Source organism: Pogonomyrmex barbatus, unplaced genomic scaffold (assembly GCF_055798465.1).
Source record: "Pogonomyrmex barbatus isolate J1 unplaced genomic scaffold, ASM5579846v1 scaffold5, whole genome shotgun sequence".
Lineage (NCBI taxonomy): Eukaryota > Metazoa > Arthropoda > Insecta > Hymenoptera > Formicidae > Pogonomyrmex > Pogonomyrmex barbatus.
Window position 1 is genome coordinate 7,938,067 of NW_028297149.1, and position 24,938 is coordinate 7,963,004.

General features: G+C 35.7%; 1 protein-coding gene across 2 annotated transcripts in view; it reads right to left on the reverse strand.

Moving 5' to 3' along the window:
- LOC105427207 (uncharacterized) overlaps nt 1-24,938 on the reverse strand; it is a 122,805-nt gene that overhangs the window by 24,723 nt on the left and 73,144 nt on the right. For both annotated transcript variants that reach the window (XM_025218302.2, XM_011638862.3), the window contains exon 4: nt 4,490-4,546. In XM_025218302.2, coding sequence (XP_025074087.2) covers nt 4,490-4,546 — 57 coding nt within the window. The remainder of the gene's footprint in view (nt 1-4,489; nt 4,547-24,938) is intronic.

The following is a 24,938-nucleotide window of genomic DNA, read 5'->3' on the forward strand; positions in this document are numbered from 1 at the left end:
CTTGGTCAATATGTACGTATACATTTTTGCAAATGTATGCCAATAAACAATGTGGGCAAGTATAAAGAAATCAATACTGCAGTCAGTATTCTAGCGGAATTAACATATTTCACTTGCAAGATATTCACCGATGAATATCAACGATAAAAATCTGAAAATCCTCAAGAAATCCCATCGCGAAATTTGAATTTGCTCCGTTCTAGCTGCGATCGTGACACATGAATCCCGAAAAGCTTGAAGGGAAAGGCTTCTCTATATTCAAAAGAAGACCACGTCCCTTCGATCCGAATAACAAAGCAAACTAACTCGATCGAAATATATCTTAAGATATAACTCTTCGATACAGCTTCCCAAAAGCGTGATTTTTTAAACAGAAAATTTTTATTAATTATAATAATTATCACTATAATTTCTCAAATATATTTTTATAAATTATTAAAAACAAAGAATATAGTTTAAACTGCTGGATAACTTAATTTTATCCTAACAAGAAAAATATAGTAAAAAAAGGGAAATGTAATGAAAAGAATATTAATAGGATTAAATAAAAAGTATAACTTTTCCGGATAATAATTAATTATAAATTTGTTAATAAAATATAAAATAAACAAATTTCAAACAATTAGAATCAGATTATTACGAGTTAGTATGAACTTAGACATTTATGCCAGTCTTTAGACTGGACGCAAAATATGAAAGATAGAATTTCTACAAAAAAGTTAGAAAAACATTTTAACATTCAAAAGCGATTTTCCACAGTCGCTTCGGCCCAACGAGTGTTTTGAATAACAAAGTCACTAGGAAGATATACTATCGTCCGTGCCTGCATGAATGAACAGTCTTCAAGCGAGTTTATCGCGAAAATCGTTTGCATGTCAAAATCGATCCCCATTCAGCCCTTCAGGATTTCCATCATTATTTCGATTTTCGTCCTTTACTTTAATTCAAAATAAATGCAAAGACAATTTTTCAAATGCTTTGAAATCAGTGACATTACGAACCGTTCTCAGCTTATTCACAAAATATGAAAAAATTATAATATTTCAGTAATTATTATAAGAAATAATCATTTTAATAGCGTTAATAGCGTTAATAGCATTAATGATCATTATGCATTTATGTAGATATTAATTTTCATAACAATTTATAACATAATAAAAAATTATTATAGCTTAAAGAGTATTTGAAAAATTCTTTTACATTTCTTTTATTATATTCAAGAAGTTCAAGAAGATATCATTAGATGTTCGCTGAAACTGAATAAAATAAGTATTGTGACGACTTGCTCTCTCTTTGATTTCATAGATCAAAGCGATTTCTTTGACTCGAAGTTAATGGCAACTGACATCATTTCGTTATGAAAATAAAAAGCTTCTGCTAGCACATTAGAAAGTATGATGAGTAACGTGACCGCTCAAAAGATCTTGCAGAAGTCGACGTTAAAAGAATCCCTAGTCTGACCATATCGGTCGAACAGGTGTGCTGGTACGATGCGAGAATAAACGATTAGAAGCTCGATTAGCATCCGCGGATCATATTAATCGCAGCTGCATTACTAAGCGACTGTATCCGCTCGGACATGATTTCGTAATCGGACACGTATCGGCTGAGCACTACATCTCACTGTGACGGCTTAATAAGACATAATTGCGTCTTGAGTACATAGCGCTTATATATATAAGCGTATGAATAATCTAACATTAATAATTAACCATGTAATAAGCGGCAAACTATTTTTTTGGATTAATATTAATATATCTTTCAATCGCTGTTGAAGAATTAAAGATTTATAATAACATAAGATTTATCTTTATGTAAAATCTTGTGATTCATCTTATGATTTTATTAGTAATCAGACTTAAGCTATCTTAAACTAAATATGAAATATTCGCGATAAATTTCGGAAAACGCATGCGACTTATTAAAAATTTTTCCACAATATTTTTCAAAAATGTTTTTTTTTTGAGAGTCACTGACTACTACGCGAAATGACATGACTAACACGCCGTGATGCAATGTTTCATCGACAGTTCGTTCTGTCTGACATGGTGATTCGCAGGAAAGCGCAAAAAGGAATACAAGGTGGACCCTGATGTGGTGGCCGCAGGGCGAGCGGTCGCGAAACGTTCGAAAGACGCGAAGACAAGGGAGAAAAATGGAGCGGGTGGTGGTGATGGTGGTGGTGGTGGTGGCGGCGCTAGGCGATCGGAAGTGTGTTAAATTACAGAGGTCCGCGATATTAATGACTCCTAATGACATGCCCCCTTCCTGGCAGCAGCGACCAGTGCCTACCGACCGACACAGCTTCTCCCCACTAAGACGTTCGTCCGGGCTCGCAAACCACCAAGGTTGGGGCCCCCGCGCTGCCCGCGTCGAGCTGCCGAGTCGGTGGACCCGATTCACGGAATCGGCATTAAAAATGCAATTACTAATTGACGGAGGCTAATAGCAATAAGACAAACAACGGACTAAATGCTATAAAGTAAAACACAGGTCGGCGACGATGTCCTTCATCCCATCCCCTTCACTCCCTCCGGCCGGGTTCTATCGGATCTCGTCCTCGCCTCTCGTACCATGTTTCTATTTACCGATCGTTTCTTTTTTCCTTCTTCGTTCGACTTGCCCGTTCTTTTCGTTGTGATACTTCTACGAGAAGCATCGTTCGCGAAGGGGCGCGAGCCCTCTGTTTACGACCGGTTCGGCATTTCCGAGAGGCCGGTCCAACCGCGGATTTTTTGTCAGCTAGCTTTCTACCTTTGTTAGTTTCTGTTCATTCGCCTATTTCATTTTAACTCTCGAGAATCATAGTTAGCTTGTTGTCTCGTTTGAGCTTTGAATCAACGTTTTTTCCCTAATGACAATCATGTATTTTATTTCTCTCGTAATCAATTAATTAGTTTTAATATATAAATAACGTTAATATTAGGAATGATATATCGTACTCTCTTAATATTTATCAAATAATAAAAGATTAATATGATAACAAGAGTTTTGCGTGGCCGTTATGTATTGATAATTACAAGAGTGTCTACAGGATTACATTGTAGCTTAAACGCGCATCAAGTTTCTTAGTTTTGCAGATGCAGCCATTTGGCGGCATTCGTTCTGTTCTGTCATCTTCCTCATTATCGAGCTTTCTGCGAACAACGATACATGACAGATCTCGTGACGCGTGACACCCTTCAAGTTTGCCCCGTTGTTCTTGAAACGCACGTTCATGGAACTAACGATTCTCCTTATTAAGTTTATTATACAAAAGTTTGTTTTGTCGAACACGCGATAATCTAATCGACAGGCCATATTTTAAATGTGACAGTGTATTTACTATATTAATTGCGATCTAATACTTTCATGCTCATGCAAAATGTACGTTTTATGATAAACTATATAATTCTAAAATTTTATAAAATAATATAAATTTGTTATAATTAATAAATAATTATTATATATAAATTTTCGGCTCTGTGGAATCCATAAACAAAATTATATAGGATATATAATATGGCCGATTGATTCCCTCGAATTTCTATTTGCTACAATGGTCACGCAGCTCTAACCGAAACTTTCCCACGGTACAATATAACATTAGAAATTTGCACGTGATTCTTTTTTTTATTATATTTAGTAGGTATCGTATGAGGCAAGTTGCTATTTGCATTTTTAGCACTTCGTTCTACTTTGTAAACCGTAAAAAAGTCCTGAAAGAACTGAATTTTTCTGAAAACTGTCGGCAATTCAGTCTTTGGACAAACCTTCCTATCCTTCAAAGGGCTTTTGGTAATCTTTTTATGATCCTCAGGAAAAATCCATCTTCTGATAGATGCATATGGATATTTTCCCAAAGTTGAAAAACTGGTCATGTACTACGAAAGAATTTCTCAAGGAATATGATGAATTGCTGTACAATTGACTAAGTATAATAATTCGTTTAAAAGTATTAAAACACAGTTAGTTTATTTATATATTTTACATGGAAAAGATTAGTTGACATCTCGGAATAATGAAAAATTGTTCACAGATACAAAAATTCGCAAATGCTATATTTTATGAGAAAATCCGTCGCTTCTATGTAAAAAGTTATTATTTTTTCACATTTAATTATTTCATATATTATATGCATTATTACTGTCAAATAATATTCTTATATAATTTTTAAGAATTTAGAATTTCCGAATATAATACATATTTATGTAAAAGTTATATTGCATAAATTAAAGTTAAACTGATCTAAATCAAGATCTTAAGATAGCAATAATTAATTTCAATTTAATTTAATAATTTAATTAATTTTAGTATTTTAGATGAAAAAAAGAAATATTCGAAAAATTGGCGGTGTGGATTCCTTTATCAAAATGTAACGTTCTTTCTTATTTATCATCATTTTGCTACTATATTTTTGCACGAAAATTACTGTTCACTGTAAACGAAAGTTAAATGATATCTTACGTTAATCATATCAAGAACATGGATGGCAAGCGACAAAACTCACCTTGTATGGATTCCGGCGAGTCTGGCTCTTTATCGATTCGGCCGAGTGCGTCGCTACCTAAAACAAAAAACGTGATCGGGTCCTCGTTAGCGATGTTGTGCTATAAGCCGATTAAAAAACAAATCACTCATTTTCCGTAAGAGTGATGTACGCGATACCGAATTTCTTGTTTCAATTGAATTAGCAAGTACTTTTATTTAAATTATATTAATACTTATATATATATTTAAAGATAACAGCCTTGATGGAGAAATACAATGACGATAACATTGAATTATATCTTTGAAAATTGTTTTTTCATTTTTACTTATTTTATTTAAATTAAATATATAAAAATTGTATAGTAAAAAATATAAATAAAATAATATAAGAAATAATCATCAAAAAATCTTAGTAGAGCAGTATAAAAGATAATCGGTACTCTATAATATATTTCTTATGACATTTATTATTCTTGTTAATAAAATTAATAAGAAAAATTATAAATTAAATTAACATCAAATATATATTATTTAAATGCGAATTTATTTTTGCCAAACATCGTCTCTTATGTTCTTCAATATTTTTTTTTTACGGTCGTGTTACAAATAGCATGCAGTTCTACTCAGCGAAAACCTACATCTGTTCTGATTAAAACAGAGGGGATCAAGAGAGCTGGACGGTCGCGATAGCATCAGAGTCGCATTTATCAATCAGGCTGCGGGTCGAATTATGCTAAAACGCAAGCGATCATCGTGACGCATGGCGGGGCGTCGCGCCATTCGCCAATCGCAATTTCCCGAAAATAGGGCGGCACACTATTATCCCGCCGCAAATGCGATCGATCGATATTCAAATAATCTATTTGATGGACCCTTCTCGAAGAAGAACGAGAAAGGGAAGATGGTGGTAATTCGGCGCAAGGATGACCACCGTACGTCACACGGCGAGAGGGACGAGTTCGTGGGGGTCCGGCAGACCCCAGGGGCGACCACCTACTACCCCCTGGGGGGTCGCAACTCACCCCTGAAACGACTGTATTCAGATAATCCCACCTTTCCTTTTCTCCGTCTTATTTGCCCGGAACGACGACATTTCAATACATACTCTCGCCGGATAACCCGCCACAAATATAGGCGGATATACGCGTCTACTATGTGGAAAATAGTAGCGGGAGTAAGAACTATACGGTAATATCACGTAGATATTACCGCAGTAGAAAGGATAGGAAGGATTTTACAGTCTTGACTTTCACATTTGGATCATCATACATATTGAAAGATTGTAATGCGTTATTCACATAACAAACTTAATACCGATTGATATTTTATGTATTTAATATTTCCTTTGCTCTTCAAGATGTGCGTATATAAATAATGATGTAGCAATTAAAAGTATAATGTGTTTTCTTTGCTCGATTTTATTTTGTATTTATATATTGCAGCTATACCCGACGGTCTATATATCTTTTAAAATATCCAGGTCGACGTTACACTGAACAATGCGAGTTCCTTAACGAGATCGTTTTCATTATCGAAGCGAAGGACTACTCCTAGAAACTAGTACGCGTTTGCATTAAAAATGAAGAGTGACCTTAGAGCGAATAAGCTGGAGCTCGAGCTCTTCTTCTTCTTTCTTGCGCTCGTATAATATCGCTCGGAACAATTATTCTTATAGTTTTTAGAAAAAAGAACCATGAGAGAAGGTGCGATGCATAATTCATCAGTAGCCAGGAACGATCAATCGATGATTCGACTGATATTGAAGAACATTGATGACAAGATCCTTTCAGAAACGACATGCGCATTTGATTTTTTTATCTCTAATTATGCATTCATGTGCATTAATTTTCATCATAGACTTTGTCGATATATATATATATATATATATATATATATATATATATATATAGAAAAATATAGCTACAAGTTTTTCAACATATTTTAATGTTTGTCAAGACTTTTCGCACTCGCGTGGCTCTTTTATACCAGTACAGAAGCTTCGCAAAATTCTCGTTTAATGGTAGACATCAACGAGCGCGACGATTTGTCAAAATGAAATACCGGCTGTCGAAAGGATGCCCACCCATCCCTTTAAATAGGAACGAACGCGGATAAATACGATGCACCTTCGTCGTTCGACGACTCTCCGGAGAGCCGTAAAGAAGTTATGGTTTGCACATGCACTTTTTGCCCCATTGCACATATCACGCGAACGAATATGATCCTACTACTGCTTTCTCTCTTCTTCTCTGTTTCCATGCCGTATAAGATGAGAATTATGCGTAATATTTGTGTATTAATCATGATATTTATGTATAAATTATGTATTTTGCGTTGTAAAGCCAGTCTTAAGCGACACGAAACGGTCTTCATGAAATATTGAAAGTTTAATAATAGTTGATAAATTCCCGCTTCAATGTAACACTTTTCCTTGTAGGCACACAAGAAATCACAAGAAAGATATAAAAATACAGTAAAAAGCGGAGCACTATTTTAATACATATATATGTATAAACGTATAACATGTAACTTTAACATAATTATAAATTTCACATAATTATAAATTTCGTAATTTGTATAGAGCAATCTTCGCACAATACACACCATCATACGCACCAAAATACACAGGATTTGCTCTAGAAACGTACTTGTTTCTAGGGCAGATTTGCTTTTTTCTCATTCCTCAGAGCAATCGATTTCTTTTCACGCAACCAGCTGAGATTTCCGTGGCCGTACATTAATTCTGAAGTACGGCACGACGTTGTCGGCCCTCACTTTTTCACTTATTAATTCGACACGTCCGCACTGGCTGGAATCGCGTGTCTGTGACTACCGTCCCGGATATTCACCGCACCTCGGTATTCATAAAGGGCAGGCTTATATACCTTGAAGCGAGGTGCACTCATGCACGCACCATTATCAGCTTCATTCATTGCAACATGTCACACCTGTGTCGATAAATCGAATGCTATGGACAGGTGCCTGCTCGTCAAGCGCCCGACGTAAGACGGAAGCGTGTCGAGTCCGCTATTATCTCGCAATTACAATCTCGTTTCGCCAAAGATTTTCGATTGGATGGATCGACTTCTTCCTTTTCATTTAACGCGATCAGTTAAGTCGCATCGGATGTTGATGAATAACGAGCGATGAAATAAGAATGAGCAAACTTTCCTATTAAAGAAAATGTTAGAAAATTTAAATAGCTTCAAAGCTTTTAAATCAATTCAATCTTACAAAATTCGTTAAATGATTCGCCGATATAAAATCTTGAAATATGTCCTCGAATAAGTCAATTAATTCATAAAACTCGATCAATCTAGCACGTCGTTATGGCAGGTATACGTGCCGTAGACGAAACGAGATTTTAATATTTAAGTCCGATAGCACAATACAATAAGTATAATAAGCATAGAAGCGACCACTAGCAGGCAGTTGCAAGAGACGGTTGCAATATTAATGCTGACATTTCGGTGCTTTGCGGTAGTTTAACCGCACTCCGGCCCCTTGCTTTAATGGATGTGGCTTTCCGACAGGGACGCTGTGCACAACTACGCCAATCTCGTCACGTATGGCCATATATTGTAATCGATATATCGATCTTTAAAATAAAACGGGTTAAAATAAAATTCCATTCCAATTAAATAACTATTTTAAAAATAAACTGATTTAGTAATAAATTATTTTTTTTATGTTTTTTGATGATGACCTTTTTTATCTCAGCACGTAGTAATCTATATGAAGCAATGATGAGGAATTTATTTCTCAAAAGTTAATGATTCAACAATAATGCAAACAATTGTTCGTATACAACTTCTATTTACATAAACATTTATATAAACATTTATATCAACACACATTAATCAAATAACACATTATCAAATTCGTAATAATCTATACAATGTATACAACACATACCACATATGAAGCTCTTTCATCGAGAAAAAAATTTATTAAAGAATACCAGCGCTTGAAATTCTATATAATAAATAATATTTCCGTATATTAATATGTGCCAGTCACACTATATTCATACTGTATTCATATTATTGTATTGTTATGATGCATTTAAAACAACAAAGAAGATCCGTCTCCTTACGAAATATTATCTCCATAATAAATACCATGTTAATAGCGACCGAACTCAATTTTTTGCGTTTATATGACGATTTGCCTGTGTTGTGATACTTGATTTTTCCATTTTTTCCCCGATCCGCTGGTTCCGCCTGCACCACGCAAACCACCATGAATACGAGATGCGGCACCTGGATACATCTAGTTTTCGCGGCGATCCAGCCCTCTCATCAATTTTTGAGAACCCGCGCTCGGACGATATGTATGCACCGCCACCCCGACGCCGATAACCGATATGGAAACCACGTTCCGGTCGACCGACCAACATTACGGCTGGTGCCCATATACTCGACCACCACGGAAAATCATACGCCGTCCTGCAGCGCGTGTGAATAGTGATGAGAAATCGCGGCAAAGTACTCTCGCCGAAAGCTGATTGGGCGACCATACGGTATCCGCACGTGATCTCAGAATCTCCAATTCAGTGCCGTTACTCGAAAGAAGGTCGGACAAGTATTCTTAACACGCGAAAATATGCATCGATACAGGAATACATTATGAAGGGAAAATCGCGATTTCTGAAGATCAAATTTCATAAATAATAAAATATTTATAATGTCAGGAAAAAAGGAAGAAGATCTTAGAAATATCTATCTTAAAAAGACCTTACATAGCACAGGTTTGCAAAAACGCAATTACATAACTATCAACTTCCATTACATGGACACGCGCTTCCAACATTTACATACATCCATATATCCACAAATATAACGTTAAAAGAACCGCAAGAACAGGTTTTACGCGCGTTCCGGAAAAATCCGCGGATTAGGTAGGACTTTAAATTCGAAACTTTTCTGGGCGGAAGAGAAAAGAAACCAGCTGAGAAACATCGCGGAAAAAAGAATGAGAGAGGAGGAGAGAGGGAAAGAAAGAGAAGGAGGAATGAGAAAGAGAAGGAAGTTCGTGTACGCGAGCCGAGACTTTCCAATTACAAACGGCGCCATTCGCGAGCTGGTCGACGGCGATTATTTTTGAAACAAGAATATTCCTCTCCACCCTGGGACATAATGAGGAAGCGAGAGGCACGGTCGGAGGGCGCGATAATGGCGGCCGTTATGAAGAAATCAACCCACCCCGACGTACAGCCACCCCCGTCGCACCCCGTCGGCGGGCCACGCTGGTAACCCACTTGATCTTCCGTTTCCATGGCGACCGCCTTGTCCAACGAACCCCCGCCGACTGAGACCGGCGGGGGTGGTGGTGGTGGTGGTTACGAACCTTCTCTCTTATTATGAGAGTTGCTCCACCCGGGCGGAAGGGTTGGGATGTCGTTTCTCTCTCTCTCTCTCTCTCTCTCTCTCTCTCTCTCTCTCTCTCTCTCTCTCTCTCGCTCTCACTTTTGCGCTCTCTTAACGACTGGACTCTTTCAAAACGAGAGAACATTTAATGATATTTCAAGAAGTCAAAAGCAGGAAACATTAAAAATGAACGTAGTTATACGAGACACTTAAATGCTGATATTTTTGTATGCGCAGCGGTTTTGAAAGAATTTTCAAAATTTAATTTAAAATATAAGGAATATTATATAAACATTTTTATTAGCAAAAATTAATATATCAAAACTAATATATCAAAATTTCTGCTATTAATATATTAAATACAATTAATATATTGATTCAAGAATAAAGATTTCTATTTTTTAATTAAAGTATATTTACATAACAATAAGCATCATAGAAAATGCGGAGCAACAATCAATATAGTTTACTGCATACATTATCTTGTTTAATATATGTATAATGCAATAATCTTTTAAATATGCAATAAGTATCATTAACACCTGCAAATTGTGATACAATTGAACCGTAAGAAAGGTAAACGCATTGGTCAATTAGACTTCCGAGAAGCAGACAACAGCACTTTCTTCTCCCTTTTTTTTTCTTATTCTTCATCTGCTGTGTAACGCGGTTAAGCAACGTACCCACGAGCGTTTTGTGCATAACCACGATAATCTTCTGGCATAAAATAACCGATTATTCTTTTTCGAGACACTTCCGGGAATTTGCGTCAATAATTCATGAGTTCCATCACTGATATTTAAGTCTTAAATTCCATGAAACATCATGCGGACAATGCGGGCATTGCGTGTACAGGACGCATTTTTTCATTTCTAAGAAAATAAAATAATTACAAGTGTTATTATTAATATTATTATTAACTAATATACATATCACGATATATATATATATATATATATATATATATATATATATGCTGTTATATATGCTTGTGTGCTTAAAATGTCCACGGCAGATACATGTCTGATCGATCATGAGCTCATAATCGTTTTTGAACTTAATCCCGAAAAGGAACTGATAGATTCCAAAATAATTGCCGTTCATCGGATTGTTACTAACATGAAAAAAGGGAGATCGACAGGGGGCCAAAAGGGCGGCGCACTCGCGCCCTCGGCAGATGATGGACGATGGTGCGTAACAGCTACGGGGTGTCGCGAGTAAACGAGATGCGTATAGGAAAAAGAGAGGAAAATAACGTCGCGGGAGAGAAATGATTTGAAATTGATGAGTCTATCGCGACTTGGAAGGGTTAGGGTGTCGCGTGCCGCACCTCTCAAATGCATAAAAGATCCCCGACCCTTTTTTATTGCACTTTATCCCTCGAGCCGTTTCTCCAAGCGTGTCGTCTTCTTGTGCAAGATAGCCTGTTCTAACGCCAATGTTATTCTCACTAATAGAAAGAGATTCATCGATAATGAAGGGAGTTATCATTAAATAATTAAATTTCTTATTTATTATCCTAATTTGAAAATTAAATTCCTATCAATATTTCAAAGCTTTAAAGGCATTTATATTAATGTTATATTAATGTTAATGAAATTTTTCACAAAAAGTTCGGACGGTAATCGATTTACATGACATACTATTTCACATATATTACTGTCTTTTCCTTCAAATTATCATGATGGTACACAGACATGTCCATGCAGCCGCACCCGTTTCTTTGCACGTATGCTGGAGAACGAGGAGCCATTAACAGGGACGCGTATACCAACATGTCGCCCGCGGAGGTGGTTTTCCATAGACCTCGAGGGGGGAGCATGGACTATATCCGTGCAAAGAAAAGGGGAAGAAAAGTGCTTCACGCGGCGAAGTAATGGAGCCGACTTATTCCTCGCAGAAACTCTTCGGCTGGGAGCAATCGAGATATCCAATGACGAAGATGGCGAAGTACTCGAGCCAGAATCGTTCGAATGAAAGATCGATATCAAGGTTGATTCATTTGTGTGATATAAAATTTTGTGCATTCACGTATAAGAAATCATTTAAATAATTTTCATACCATTATTTTCAGTATTATAAATATTATAATATTGCACGTAATTGTCAAATATTTATAATTTTTATATAATACGTTATAGTGGTTATTTGAAAGAACGGAAAGATATAATGTCTTCGATAATATAATAAAAACGCTAACAATTTTATGAGATTATATCCTATGTTGCTAATCCTCGCCTTGCAGAAGAAAATTCGACGCGTCACGGTATTCTGAAAGCAGTTGTAAATCGTCGTAAATTGTGGCAGATTGTGATTAACGAGCTTTAAATTAGATCTTGCGGCGTTCGCTAATACCGAAATTCTGATGCCGTATACATTAAGAAGCTTTATTATATACTTGCCTTCTTTAAGATATTTTCCGATCTACTTTATTAAAAAATTACTTGTTAAAAAATTTTATGTAATAAAGATAATACAAATATTTACACTTTGAAATAATCGATGTTAGCATAATGGATAATCTACGTAATGCTGTAAATTAACAAGAAAAAAGTCAATTAATACGACATCGCGGCAAATTTTGAAATAAATAAGACAAAATTAATAAGGCAAAATTGACAAAACGATAAATCGACATTTCTGTCCTCATTATCTTTATCGTACGCTGATCTTACCGTTAAAATTATTATCGACATCAAGCATTCCGCATTTCATCGAGATTTACTGAATACGGCGGTACGGCGCATATCGCAAACCCATCAAACCGATCCATTCGGCTGATCGATTTTAATTAGTAGCCGCTCGTACCGATTAAGCAGACCGTCCGCGCGGATGAAATATTCATCGAATGCAAAGGCGCTCGGGGCGCGTGTATAAACCATTAAAAAATAATAGCGACAGAAATTCGCTTTAATTGGCGCAATAGCCGAGCCGCGCCGACACGGCGCGGGGGCCTAACCCCCGTATAGTCCTGACAATTAAGCGCGTCATGCGGGAGATCCTGTATGCGTATACAAGCTTCTCGCGCGCACACTGCTGCGACTGTTGCTCATAATTATGCGGTAATTAGAGAGGTTTGTCGGCAATTAACATCTTGAATATCGTCGCGTCGCCGCGCAGTATCGGTCAGTATCGCCGTTCCCCTTTGATCCGCCGGATATTCGCTTTGGCTCCGGTTTCCGAGGATAAAGTATTTCTGCTCCCTGCCTCCATCCCTTTTCGTACAAAGATTCTTTTGCATTTACTTTGCATGGTATACACTAATGAATATTAAAAATAAAATAATTAATTTAACTTTCGTTGATCGATAGTTATTAAATAGGAAAATTTACGTACTTATCTTTATTTTATCATGACATATATTAGACTAAATGGATTATATTAAATTATTTACGTTCTAATCCCCAAATTGTTTAAGCTATCAAAAAAAAAGAAGACGAACAATAAATTTTAAGTGATTTTTAAGGCAATTAAATATAATTAAATAAATATTAATTATAAAATCTCGCAAACAAAAGTCTTTTGTAAGTCATTGATTTTCAAAGTTGATGCCCATTCGCTCGAGCAGTATCTCTCGCGTGAGGCACGTAGGCACTAAGATATCTCAAAGTTTCCGATCCAGAAGAACCTTGTGTCTCGACCGTTAATTGTTCCATCGACCGGAAGTCCGTGCGCGCGGAAGCTCGCCACCCCCTCTTGTCACTCGCGCGGCAACAAAAGAAATCGAATATCCCGCCGTCGTTTCTCTCACCCGTCTTTCCTTCCGCTACCCGCGTCTCGTCTATTCCTCGCCACCATCCCCATCCTCGACCGGGATATAATTTCCCGGGGCAAGAAGTTTCTAATGACAGAAAATCTAATATATATCGCTTCGAGCCGGCGGTTCCGCTGGCGCTCTGCGAGCAGCTTTTCTTGTAATTAAGTTATAACTAAGGGCGAGCGTGGGCGTAGCACGATAGAGATGGTTCCTTCAGGGGTGGTTGGAAACGCGGTATAGGATAGGTTGGAATAATGGTGGAGTGTTCGCTCTCCTCGCAAGAGTGGAAAACAATAAGAGAGCTTGCGTTAATCCGCATCATACATTATAGCCGCCAAGAATGTTCTTGACGCTGGCCGAAAGTTGGTGCGTATAACTCGGCTTTATCAGCACCATAAAACTTCAATAAACATTATATTATATTAAATATCATGATATTTGTTACTGTTTTAACAGAATCATAATATAAAATATTAATATTAAATATCAACATAAGCAGCAACAAATAAAAAGTATAAATAATTAAAAAAAAAAGACTCTAGAAAAGTATCTATTTCTAAAAAACTATAATTTAGGGAAAGTCGCGTATACCATGAACGAATGATGATAAAAGTAATCATAATTATAGCAGGGTTTGCAACATTGGCATGAAGCGAGAGATGGTGCTCCCTGGAAAAGAAGATATAAAGAAACAGTGATCATTATTGAATTCGCGTGTGTATCCGAGGCGGACGTATTCCGCGCATCTATGCGTGTTTATATTGTGCACTTTTGCCAGGCTACAGTTAACAACCACCGAGGTGGTCGCACACACAACTCGGTGGCACTCGGATGATATATATGTAACGAGACGCGCGTACATACAACGTACCTGTCCTTTGCGGTGATGGGGAACCGAGGAGGAAGGACCGATCATTAGGTAATGGGGACTGATTTTTCCGTCGGGACTTTTATTTAGATATCGTGTGCGGCAATTTTCTTGTCGCATTCACACCGATTAGATTCACGCTGGTTCGTTTGCCGGTACCTGCAAACGGCAATTCAACCTTGAGATACCTTGTAAAACTGCTGTCTATGCTGAGATCAATGATGATTACGATGCTGCTTTGTAGTAAGTATTTAATTGTAGAACATATATGTATTTCAAATTAAGATTTATAATACCAAACTGTTTAATATTAAAAAAATATTAAAAGATAAACTGACACAAAAAAGATAGCGAAATTTCTGCATATTTTATAAAATATGTATATCTTAAAATATAGAATTTATTAAAGGTCCTCAAGATGTCTATATATAATATTTTTTTAAAAACATTATTATCGTATTAATTTTCATTGTACAATAACAGTGTACGATAACGTCTCTCAATAATGCTGAAGAAATATTACTCAGAGCAAGGACAGAAGGGCAAACGCTGAGGTTTTACGAGAACGGAAGAATGAGAAGAGGGATAGAGTCGCGAATGGAATTGGCCGATAATTATCGTAGCGTGCAAATATCGATAATAACTCGATGTGAAAGAGGAAAACGGGTGGAGAGCGAAGGTAAGACGGTGGGCCGGGCATCGCGCCTGGAAAGGAACAACTCAATTGCGCGAAATCGAGTTAGGTACCGCCGGCGCGCCGGCGGGGATGTAATTAATTAATTCGAGAACGCCATCTTGCTACTGACGGCCGAACGGAGAAATATTATTTTCAGGGTGCGGGGCACCGGGGCGGAAGAGAAGGCAAGAAATTAAGCGGCTCCAATTCCCTCTTAATCTGTACCTTTACGAAGAAAACTTATCATTCGTTCTTTCCACAATGACGATATTAATTTCTGCGCGTACTTCCCGATCTGGAACTGCGTCAATGTGATTTTAAATTGATTGTATGCGTGGCGATGACTTGTTAACAAAACTTGTTTAATATCTTAAATAGAGTGCGTCAAGTTTATTCGCGTTATAGACTAGCTTTGTAACCAACTACCAGTCCGACATACAGAGAATATAATCTTTCGTTAACGAGGAGTTCAACTCATAATGCTTAATTAAGGTACTGTATAAGAACGAGAACCGGAGGAGAGAAGAGATGGAGGCAATCGGGCCCTGATCGTGACTGGCCCAGGAGCAAGAACGCGGTCAGATCCCCTGATAACAATCTGATAAACCGCCCTCCCAAGATCGCGAGGAGACTACGTGCGCTCTAGAGAAACGGAAACGAACTTTGTATGCTGTCGCGAGTAAATTCCGTGTCCAAATTAACTTCAACCTTATTAAAATAATTTATATAATCACAAAATCTTTTAGATAAATTTGAATATATACAATATCCATAATAATAATGCATACAAAATATAAACGCAATCTTAGTAACTTTAAAATAATTTAAAACAAGTCGTATTAAGAAATAAAAAATAAATGATTCGATAAAATTAAATAAAAAAGATTACGTAAAATAATTTTGCTTGATATTTGCTGAACTATTGCATACATTGGCAATAATATTTAATAAAAAATTAGAACATGAACGCAAATCTGTATGCTACTGCACACAATTTCATAAAATTTCTTAAGCTACAAGACATGTGCTCCGATTTCCGGTTTATAATCTTCTTTCATCTAAGAATCAATAGAAGCACGAAAAATCCGCCGATAGTGCAATGCATGATTGAGCTTCAATCTATCACAATATAATCCTCAAACTGTACTTTTAAGCTTATCTTGGAATCCCTACAAATATTCCCCATCTTTTCATAAAAATGTGTAAATTTTATGTATTCAGAGACTAAATTTATTTTTATTAATTTCTTGTAAAAGCAAATGTGATTCAACTTTTTAATAAAAAAAATGTTCGTTTATTCTTTATTTGTGCAGAGCACAAAATTAAATCATCTAAGAACTTGACGTAATACAAAACAACAAGATTAAAAATATTCGTGCAAGAAACTCGTATGAGAGCATCATTGATTATGGAAGGGCGAGAGTGACGAGAATTCAAGTAATTCAGATGCATCTACAGATTGTCCAAAGCGAATAGGATGAAATAGGGTGGAGTTAGCAGGCGAAAACGTAGAGGGGTCATACGTTTAAAATAACGTGGTCATACCCCCACGAACTAAAAGCAACCCCAATCGCTACACGCTACTCTAATCACAGAAGGAGGGTTTTACATTTTAAATCCTACCAGCATAACTATTGACCATACGCAATGGTCCACCATCACTGAATTAACTCCCTCCCCCTTTATTCTTTCATTTTAACAATATCAAAATAAAAAATATATCTATCACGCGTATAATTATGAATTGAATCGCATGATTCAATTCAACATTATTAAATAGACGATAATAACATTATTAAATTGTCAATAATATTGTAAATATAGAAAATAGAAAATGATATTAAATATAGCAAGCGACCAAATTTTATCAAGTTGTGGAACCAATAAGAAGATGACTTACATAATATAGGCTAGAGATATATATGATGCCTATATAATGTTGCATAATAAAATGGAAAAGCGTGAAGATGATGGCAGTTAAACGACTAGATGAATACCATAATGTGGGCATCTCAGTTGAAACGTCAAAATTTTTTATATCAGAATTTTGTGAAAAGGCATGGTGGCTAATTTAAAACGATGCATGCGGGAGACAACTTTTTTCATTAAAATTTATCCGTGAGACGTGAAATTTATCCGTTTGAATTATGCTGGTAGTATTGATCAGAATAATCAATGTAAAATTAATTGATGAAGAAGAGAATTATAAAATTTTGTATAAAGCTTACGTTTGAAAAATGATTATATAAAATTTTTCATGAAATAAAATATTTATTAATAAGCCTAATTTAAATACACAAAATGTAATGGATTTCAATTAAATCTATTTTGATTAAATATAAAAATGTATATATAAAATTATCGGAGCAATTTTTCTAAATGATTGTATTTTAGAAATATTTTTATTACTAAAATATTCGTACTTATCCTCCAGGCCTTTGGTTTGTTGCGCATATCCTTGCGAATCCAAAAGTGTAAAATCACAGGAAATACCATCAGAAAATCTTTCAAGTTTTCCCTCTCAGAATTAATAACACTTTCTTCCTTGTCACTTATTCGTCACTTGCCCGTTATACAACTAATTAATACGGAAAATTACTCAGTTTAATTAATTTGAGAAAAAAATTAAGATATTGATCAATCAATCAACGTCTCTATTTAGCTTTCAAATTAGAAAAACCAAATATTTCGAATAATATTAAACAAATTAGAAAAATAAAATATTTCGAATAATTTTAACACCTTGTTCAAAAAATTGCATTTAAAAGTCTTATTAAGATTTGTTAATTCTACGTATTATCTTAGAATCTTCGTGTACCTCTCAATTAACTCTCATTATAAGAGCAGGAGCAGGAAACTCTATTACTTCTTTCTATTTTTTTTAAACAGGGATGCTCCAAGTTAACTTGCCGGACGCAACGTTACTACTGGTGAGCCAAGAGCTGTCCATTCGCAATGGTCAGCACTGCCTCTTCCCCCATCTGGAGTCCTCTCAGGAAGTACACCCCCGCAAACCCTCAACAGTGCGAAAAAGAGAGAGAAAGAAAGAGTGGAAAGAAGAAAGAGAGACATAGATCCCCTACGTGCTTTCCGAACACCCGCCTTCCTATCGCACGGCCAAGGGTACATACATTATCTACCCCTGATCCCCGATCCCGCTCAACCAACGTTTCGATAGGTACTGCACTGAATTATAGAAACGTCTCTCCTATCTCTTTCCTTTGACAGGGCGTATCGACAGACGCGAGCTTTTAATTCTGCCAACTAGCAATTTACAAAGTTATTTCGGAAATAATTTCTTTCTTAAATGCTCTCGTAAATATATTTAATTTGAGACGCATATCTCTTAATTATAACAATTTTTAATTATTTATGACAAATAATATTATTTAAATAAATTATAATTAATTTCATTTTTCTCTTTTCTCTCTCTCTCTCTCTCTCTCTCTCTCTTTCTCTCTCATTTTTGCTTATTAATCTGCAATATTTTATTTAGTAAAATATTATATAGCTTTTATAAATAAAGTTAATAAGATAATTTTAAATTTCTTCAATAACGTTTATCAAATATTTTACATTATGTATAAATGTCTCGTTTTTTTCATAAATGTTCAAAATATTCTAGCTAGAGAAAATAAAAGAATTATAAATAAATTTCTCTTTTAGTTATCTTATTTCATTCAGTTTGGAATGATTCAAGGCTGCAAAAGGATTATTTAATTTATTTGAATTCAAATTAAAAAGTTAGTTTGTTTAAATTTTTAAAGTTTTTCTGAGTTATTATATTATAAATTTTAAAATAAAGAGGAAATTATTCTTAAAATAAAAACGAAATCTTTAAAAACTTACATTTCCATTTCATAATATAAAATACAAAGGAATATTACAAATTATTTTCCTAAAATAAAAGGCAACATATTTTCTTAAAATATTTTTAAACATACAATTGATTAATGAAAGGACATCCGCATATATTAATAATGATGATTATAAATATCGATTAAGCAATTGCTATAGAAATGGCACTATCATGAGTTGTGATATAAATTAAACATCTGCCTGCACAAAAAGAGCGACGCGTCGGCGCTCAATTACTTTTACACCCGGATCGATCCGCAGATTATCTAATTCAGTTAATTAATCGATTGCCTTAATTATTGCCGGTCGTGTTCAATAACGAATATCTAGAGGCGCCTTCATCATTTTGAATATGCCGGCTGAATGTAATCGAATTTATTATCGTTTCAATGGCTTCCCCTTCGGTTCTGACACGAAATGTAATTAATTTGTTATTTTTAATGTTGCGTTTTCTCGCAACATTATACAAATAAAAAACTTTTTTAGGTCACATTTTATAACCCAAACATTAAAAATTATCCAAATTATCAATTTACGTATAAAATATATTTAACTTACAATACTATTAATAACTGATTAATCCTCAAGCTTTAAATAACTACAATAAAGTTACCAAAAATATGAAACAAATAGTAATAAATTTATGTTATTGATTTCGTAAAGTACATAAGTAATTATTGTAACATGATAATTATTATGTTAATTATTTCTTATCATACTGTGTCCAAAAGTCTTTAAATAAATTGAAATATGTAATAGTATATTATAGTATAGTAATGAGGAAAGTAACTCCAGCGAGAAAATGTATGTACATACATTCTGAAAAGGACGAGAGATAGAGAAAGAGATGCAGAACGAGGGAGAATTGTATAAACAGGGAAATCGACGCAGCCGGCTGGGGTCTGGTACAATCTGTCCCAAACATGTTCCATTGCTGAATGATAGATCGTCTTTGTGGACGAGCAAAACTTGCAAATCGATTGTTCAATCTGAGAAAAATTTAAGCATATTAACGACGAGACGAAATTCCTCATTATGAAAGACTCACGCCCCGATATTTCGAGAGATATAAAAATAATGTATTCGATTTTCTCTGACGGAAAATAAACATACACGAATAAGTGAAGCACTGCCTCCCGGAATAATCGCGCACATAGTGCCGCGTGAAAATAATTGATCCAAGAAAATATATCTGCGTATATCGTGCACAAGTAAAAGATATCGCTCCGATGCACCGTATATTACACGTTACGATGAGTATAATAATTAAACGCCCATCCCTCATTATTCATACGCTTGAGTGCGTATAATGGCAGACTCGTGCATCAAGCCGAGTGGGCATTCGTGCTATTCGTTTTAACGCATGTGCGGTAAATCTGCAAAAAGAGTACACGAAAACAGTAATTACTCGGATGAGAAAGCTTATCACGTTTCTGGTGCGCAATGTGTATCAGCAGATATCGCAATGAGCATTTCTATGTTTTATTCTCTACATCGTCTGCTCAACGTGTGACTAATGGGTTTCGTATTAACCAAATTTTTTAAGAAGTGAGCCATGTCGGGCAATTCTTATTAAATTATATGATCGCAAAATTATGTAGTCGAGAGTAAACTCTCATAAATACGTATATATACGTTAATTATATATACTTTCTTATAAATCTGATCGGGAAACTTGGGTATCTATATTCACTTTCAGAAACTTAATTGATATACACATCAGTTTTAAAATAACTTCAATTAATAACAATATCCGTAATTGTAGCAGATCATACGTTTTAGGAAAATATTACTTTACCTTTAACATCGAAATGGCGTACTCGAATTTAACATTGAAAATCGCTCTGCTGCACATTTTGATATCGAGGGAAGCTTGGGAAAAGGCACCCGCACGAAACTGTCTCGTCAATTGAAAAGCAGGACGACCTCACCCACGCTTGCCGGGGAGGTAGAGTCAGAGGTCGCTGAGCGCCCCTATTTTGCAACCACCCCTTCTCGCCAACAGCAGTGCATTTGACCAGAGCATTGTCCGGAGGAATGGGCCATTGTCGGATTGAATCATCGAAGTACAGGGCGGAATATTCAGGGATGGCCAATGGCCAGTGGCCATTATTGTTACCTACGCGTGTAGGGCCGCGATATCTTCCCACCGTCGCAGCCGTGATCGACGGTGGGTTCGATCCACGTGTCCAGGAAAATGGACACACTCGAAAATGTGGAGCGCAGACACTTAGTCCTTTCATTCGATTTGACCCGTGCCAGATTGGCCCGTGCAACCCCCTATCTCCGCGCGGTGAATTATTGGCTTTAATTGTACGTACGATAATGGACAGACTGGACAAATTTCCGGATGGGAAACATTTTGGGAGTCTGTGTACTAGCTGGGGATCTGATGCTGCCACGCGCGACTCAGTCGTATCCGCCAATTAAAATCGATTGAATGTTTTCAAGCAAATGCATTAATGCCACATTTCGGGCATTGAAAATAACAATCTTTTAGAATAAGAATAGCATATGTATATTGCTTTTTCTCGAAAGTGGAAATAATATATGTGTCCTGTTTTTCGGTGATATAATAAATTAAATTTTATGACGTAATGATAAGATATTGAGAATATTTTTATTCTTAAAAAAGAAAAAAAATAAATAAAATGTAATTTTCCTTGGTTTCTTTTTAAAGATTTTTATATATTAAAAATTTTATAACATTCCGTAATAATATATAATCCTAGCCACGCGCAGTATTACAAGCATATCTTGTAAGGGAGGAACCATATTGTCCAGCGACAAAGCGAGAGATCAGAGGTCAAGCTAGATCAGTCTAGGGTGCAATGGACTGCGTCATTGTACGTTGTATAATGATATTGCTCGTATGTCGCGTGTGTCGTGACTGTCAAGGGTCAGCCGGGTCGGAGGTCGTCTTTTTGATGATTCGGGGCAGTTTATATGCCTCATTATGATAAATTTAAAATAAAAAAAAAAATCGCACTACGTGTTCTAGTAATTGCAAATGTAGTTACATTTATTATATTATTTTAATTAAATTCATAATCTTTTACATTAAATTATTAAAAGAACGTTTTTATTCCAATTTGTTCTAATTTTATGCATTCCATATTAACTACGAAGTCATGATGTTCATTAGTATTCTTATATTTATATTGTTGTAACTACTTTTTAAAATTATTTCTGAGATTACTTTAATTTAGTACAAAAAAATTTAGAAATTGATTTAGTACAACTACCTGAAGAAGCAATACTCATTTATCATATAGAATCATTGTAACCGATAGCCTGTCCTTCTAACTGAAACAGAATATTTTTCGACGTGCTTATGCAAACCGCTCCAAATCCGAAATGGTTCTTAAGAATCTTCTCAAATTCAGTCCCACGTTTCGTGCCTTTGGCATTTCTGAACTCAAAGGTTTTTATACCGATCGCTTTATTGGTACTATGCACATTTACATTTTTATGCGCGTTATATTTCTTTGAAATATGCGCAGCAAATAGTTCGGTTAGAATCTTTTATTATAGACCATCGTGTTTTGCATCTTTGAAAAAATGTCTACAATATTGTGTTCCTTGAAAAAACATAAAATGGAAGTAATTTGAATAGGAAATTATGTAAATAGACAATTCCGCTTTGAAATAATATTTATTACATTAGAATTAATATTTATATTATTAAATTTATATTATAATATTATTTCTACATGTACAAAATGTGCAAAGACCAATCCCCAAGATCTGCAAATATATATAAAATCTCTTCAAACATAAAAATGTATATGCTAAATACATAATAAAATATACATATGCTATACATAATAAACATTTATAAATTTGAAAAATAAATTTATAATTATAATGTTCTTTACTTATTGCGTAAGCAATTTATATTATTTAAAGCGTGATATTAAAACTCATTTCATTTTCTATATTTTTTCTTATGGAAAACATTTTTGTAAAACGTCCAAAAATAATTTTTTACTCTTTAATTACACGTTCTTTTATACCCGATCACGTACATGCATCAGTTGACTATTCATATTTAAAAATAAATAATAAAAGAATTCTTCGAATTACTTTGTTGTAGATTTAACAGAAAATTATATATGCAGGAAAAATACAGAAATGTCACATGTGATATTTTCGAAGAACAAGAACTGTCATCAGAAAGCTTTCAAAGAAAATGAGGTATCTTCGAATAGAACATCATCAAAAATGAAATCAACGAAAATGCACATGCGTTTCCGATTAATACCGAAACGAGTTTCACATCGGGAGAAGCCGATAGGTCGAGCACATAAACCGCATTCCATATGCCCAGGCCGACTTCGCGTTCACCGAAGGCGACTTCGGGTCCGCGACCCAGGAAGTAGGTAGTAATTTCGAACGTAGGGCACGGCGAAATTAGCAGGCAAAGAGCCGAGAGATGATTTTCCAAAATAACACGTCCCTTGTACAATGGGGAGGCAATTTCCCGAGGACCAGCTGCCGCCACCTATCTGATTTATCATCTTGCGTTCCCGGCGAAGAGAAGGGCTCTCCTGCACCTCGACCGTCCCACAAGAACACCCTGTGGTCGCCGCGCATTTCTTTTCTTAAAGAAACTGGTCGAGAGACTTCTCGCTAGTAATTATCGTGCGCCAGGTCATCGTGGAGCCTCCTCTGACACTCGAACGCCGCGCGCGAAACAAAAAGCAGGAAAAATACGATTTTCGTGGGCAGATTAAAGTATCAGTTAATTGAATCTCTTTGGCGAGAGAATTTCGCCTATTCGGTTTTGCAAAAGTCCGAGGGAGCTTTACTCACTTTTATTACGTTTTGGCATTTTGTTGTGGCTTCTCTCCTTGCGCTTAAAGCCAAACGTTGATAACAGTAATAACTGACGTTAAATATACATTCCTAAATTTTTGCTTTATTTATTTTCTTTTTAAAAACTGTTCTCAATGCCGATTGCAATCACGATTGAAAATTTCTCGAGTTTCTCGTAACAAAGTATTACAAGTAAAAAGCTATCATTTTGAACAACTTGTCGAAATCAAAATAAATTTTATTCTTTGTGCACTATACCAAACAATTGCTTACAATTACCAATGACGATAAACTTCGCATCTGTATTGCGAAACGCGAAATTGGTTGGCTGTTAGTTCGCTGGAATTCGATGGGGAAGGCAGATGGGGGTGGGGTAAGATGGGGTGGGGTTTGTTCAATCGGTTATTGATTGGAAATGTAAGCCAGAGAGCGTGCGGGGCGAATCGAGTGAAGGAGAAGACACGATGTTGGGACGAGGCAGCGGGAATAGGACATCAGAACGGACCGACAGATGGCCGCTGGTCAGCACGACCAGCGTGGAGAAACTCGCCAATTGGGAAAACTGCTTTCCGTTTGAGCCACGCCGAGACTGGCAACCTTATACCCAGACCGTCTGCTGATTGCAGTCTTAACTTAACACCTGTCTAGAGTGCCGGTCACGTTCTAACTCTTTACGTCACGAGTCATTCCTATTCGCAGTTTTTGCTATTTCAGAATTATCATCGATTAAGATAAATGTTAATATCAAAAATTTCGCGATATCGTAAGAGAAAGAAATAAGATTTTCTTCAATGTTATTATATAGTTAAAAAAACTCCAAATTTGTGCAATTTGTGCTCCGAAACGTTTGAAGAAGATTTTCTCGTAAAAAAATTAATTTTAAATGAATCATGTTATTAAGACGTCTGTAACACAGAATAATTTCCAGCTAACTAGAAATTATTACGTGCATTCGAGAATGAACTATCAACGCTAAATTATACACATTTTCATTATAACGTACAATATCTGATTTTCTCGACGCGTTGAGCGACAAGTAAGCCAGATGAAAAAGTCGATAAGAAGACGAAGGTAGCGATTCTTGCTAATCGCTATTAGAGGCCAGACCGCGGTATCGGATAA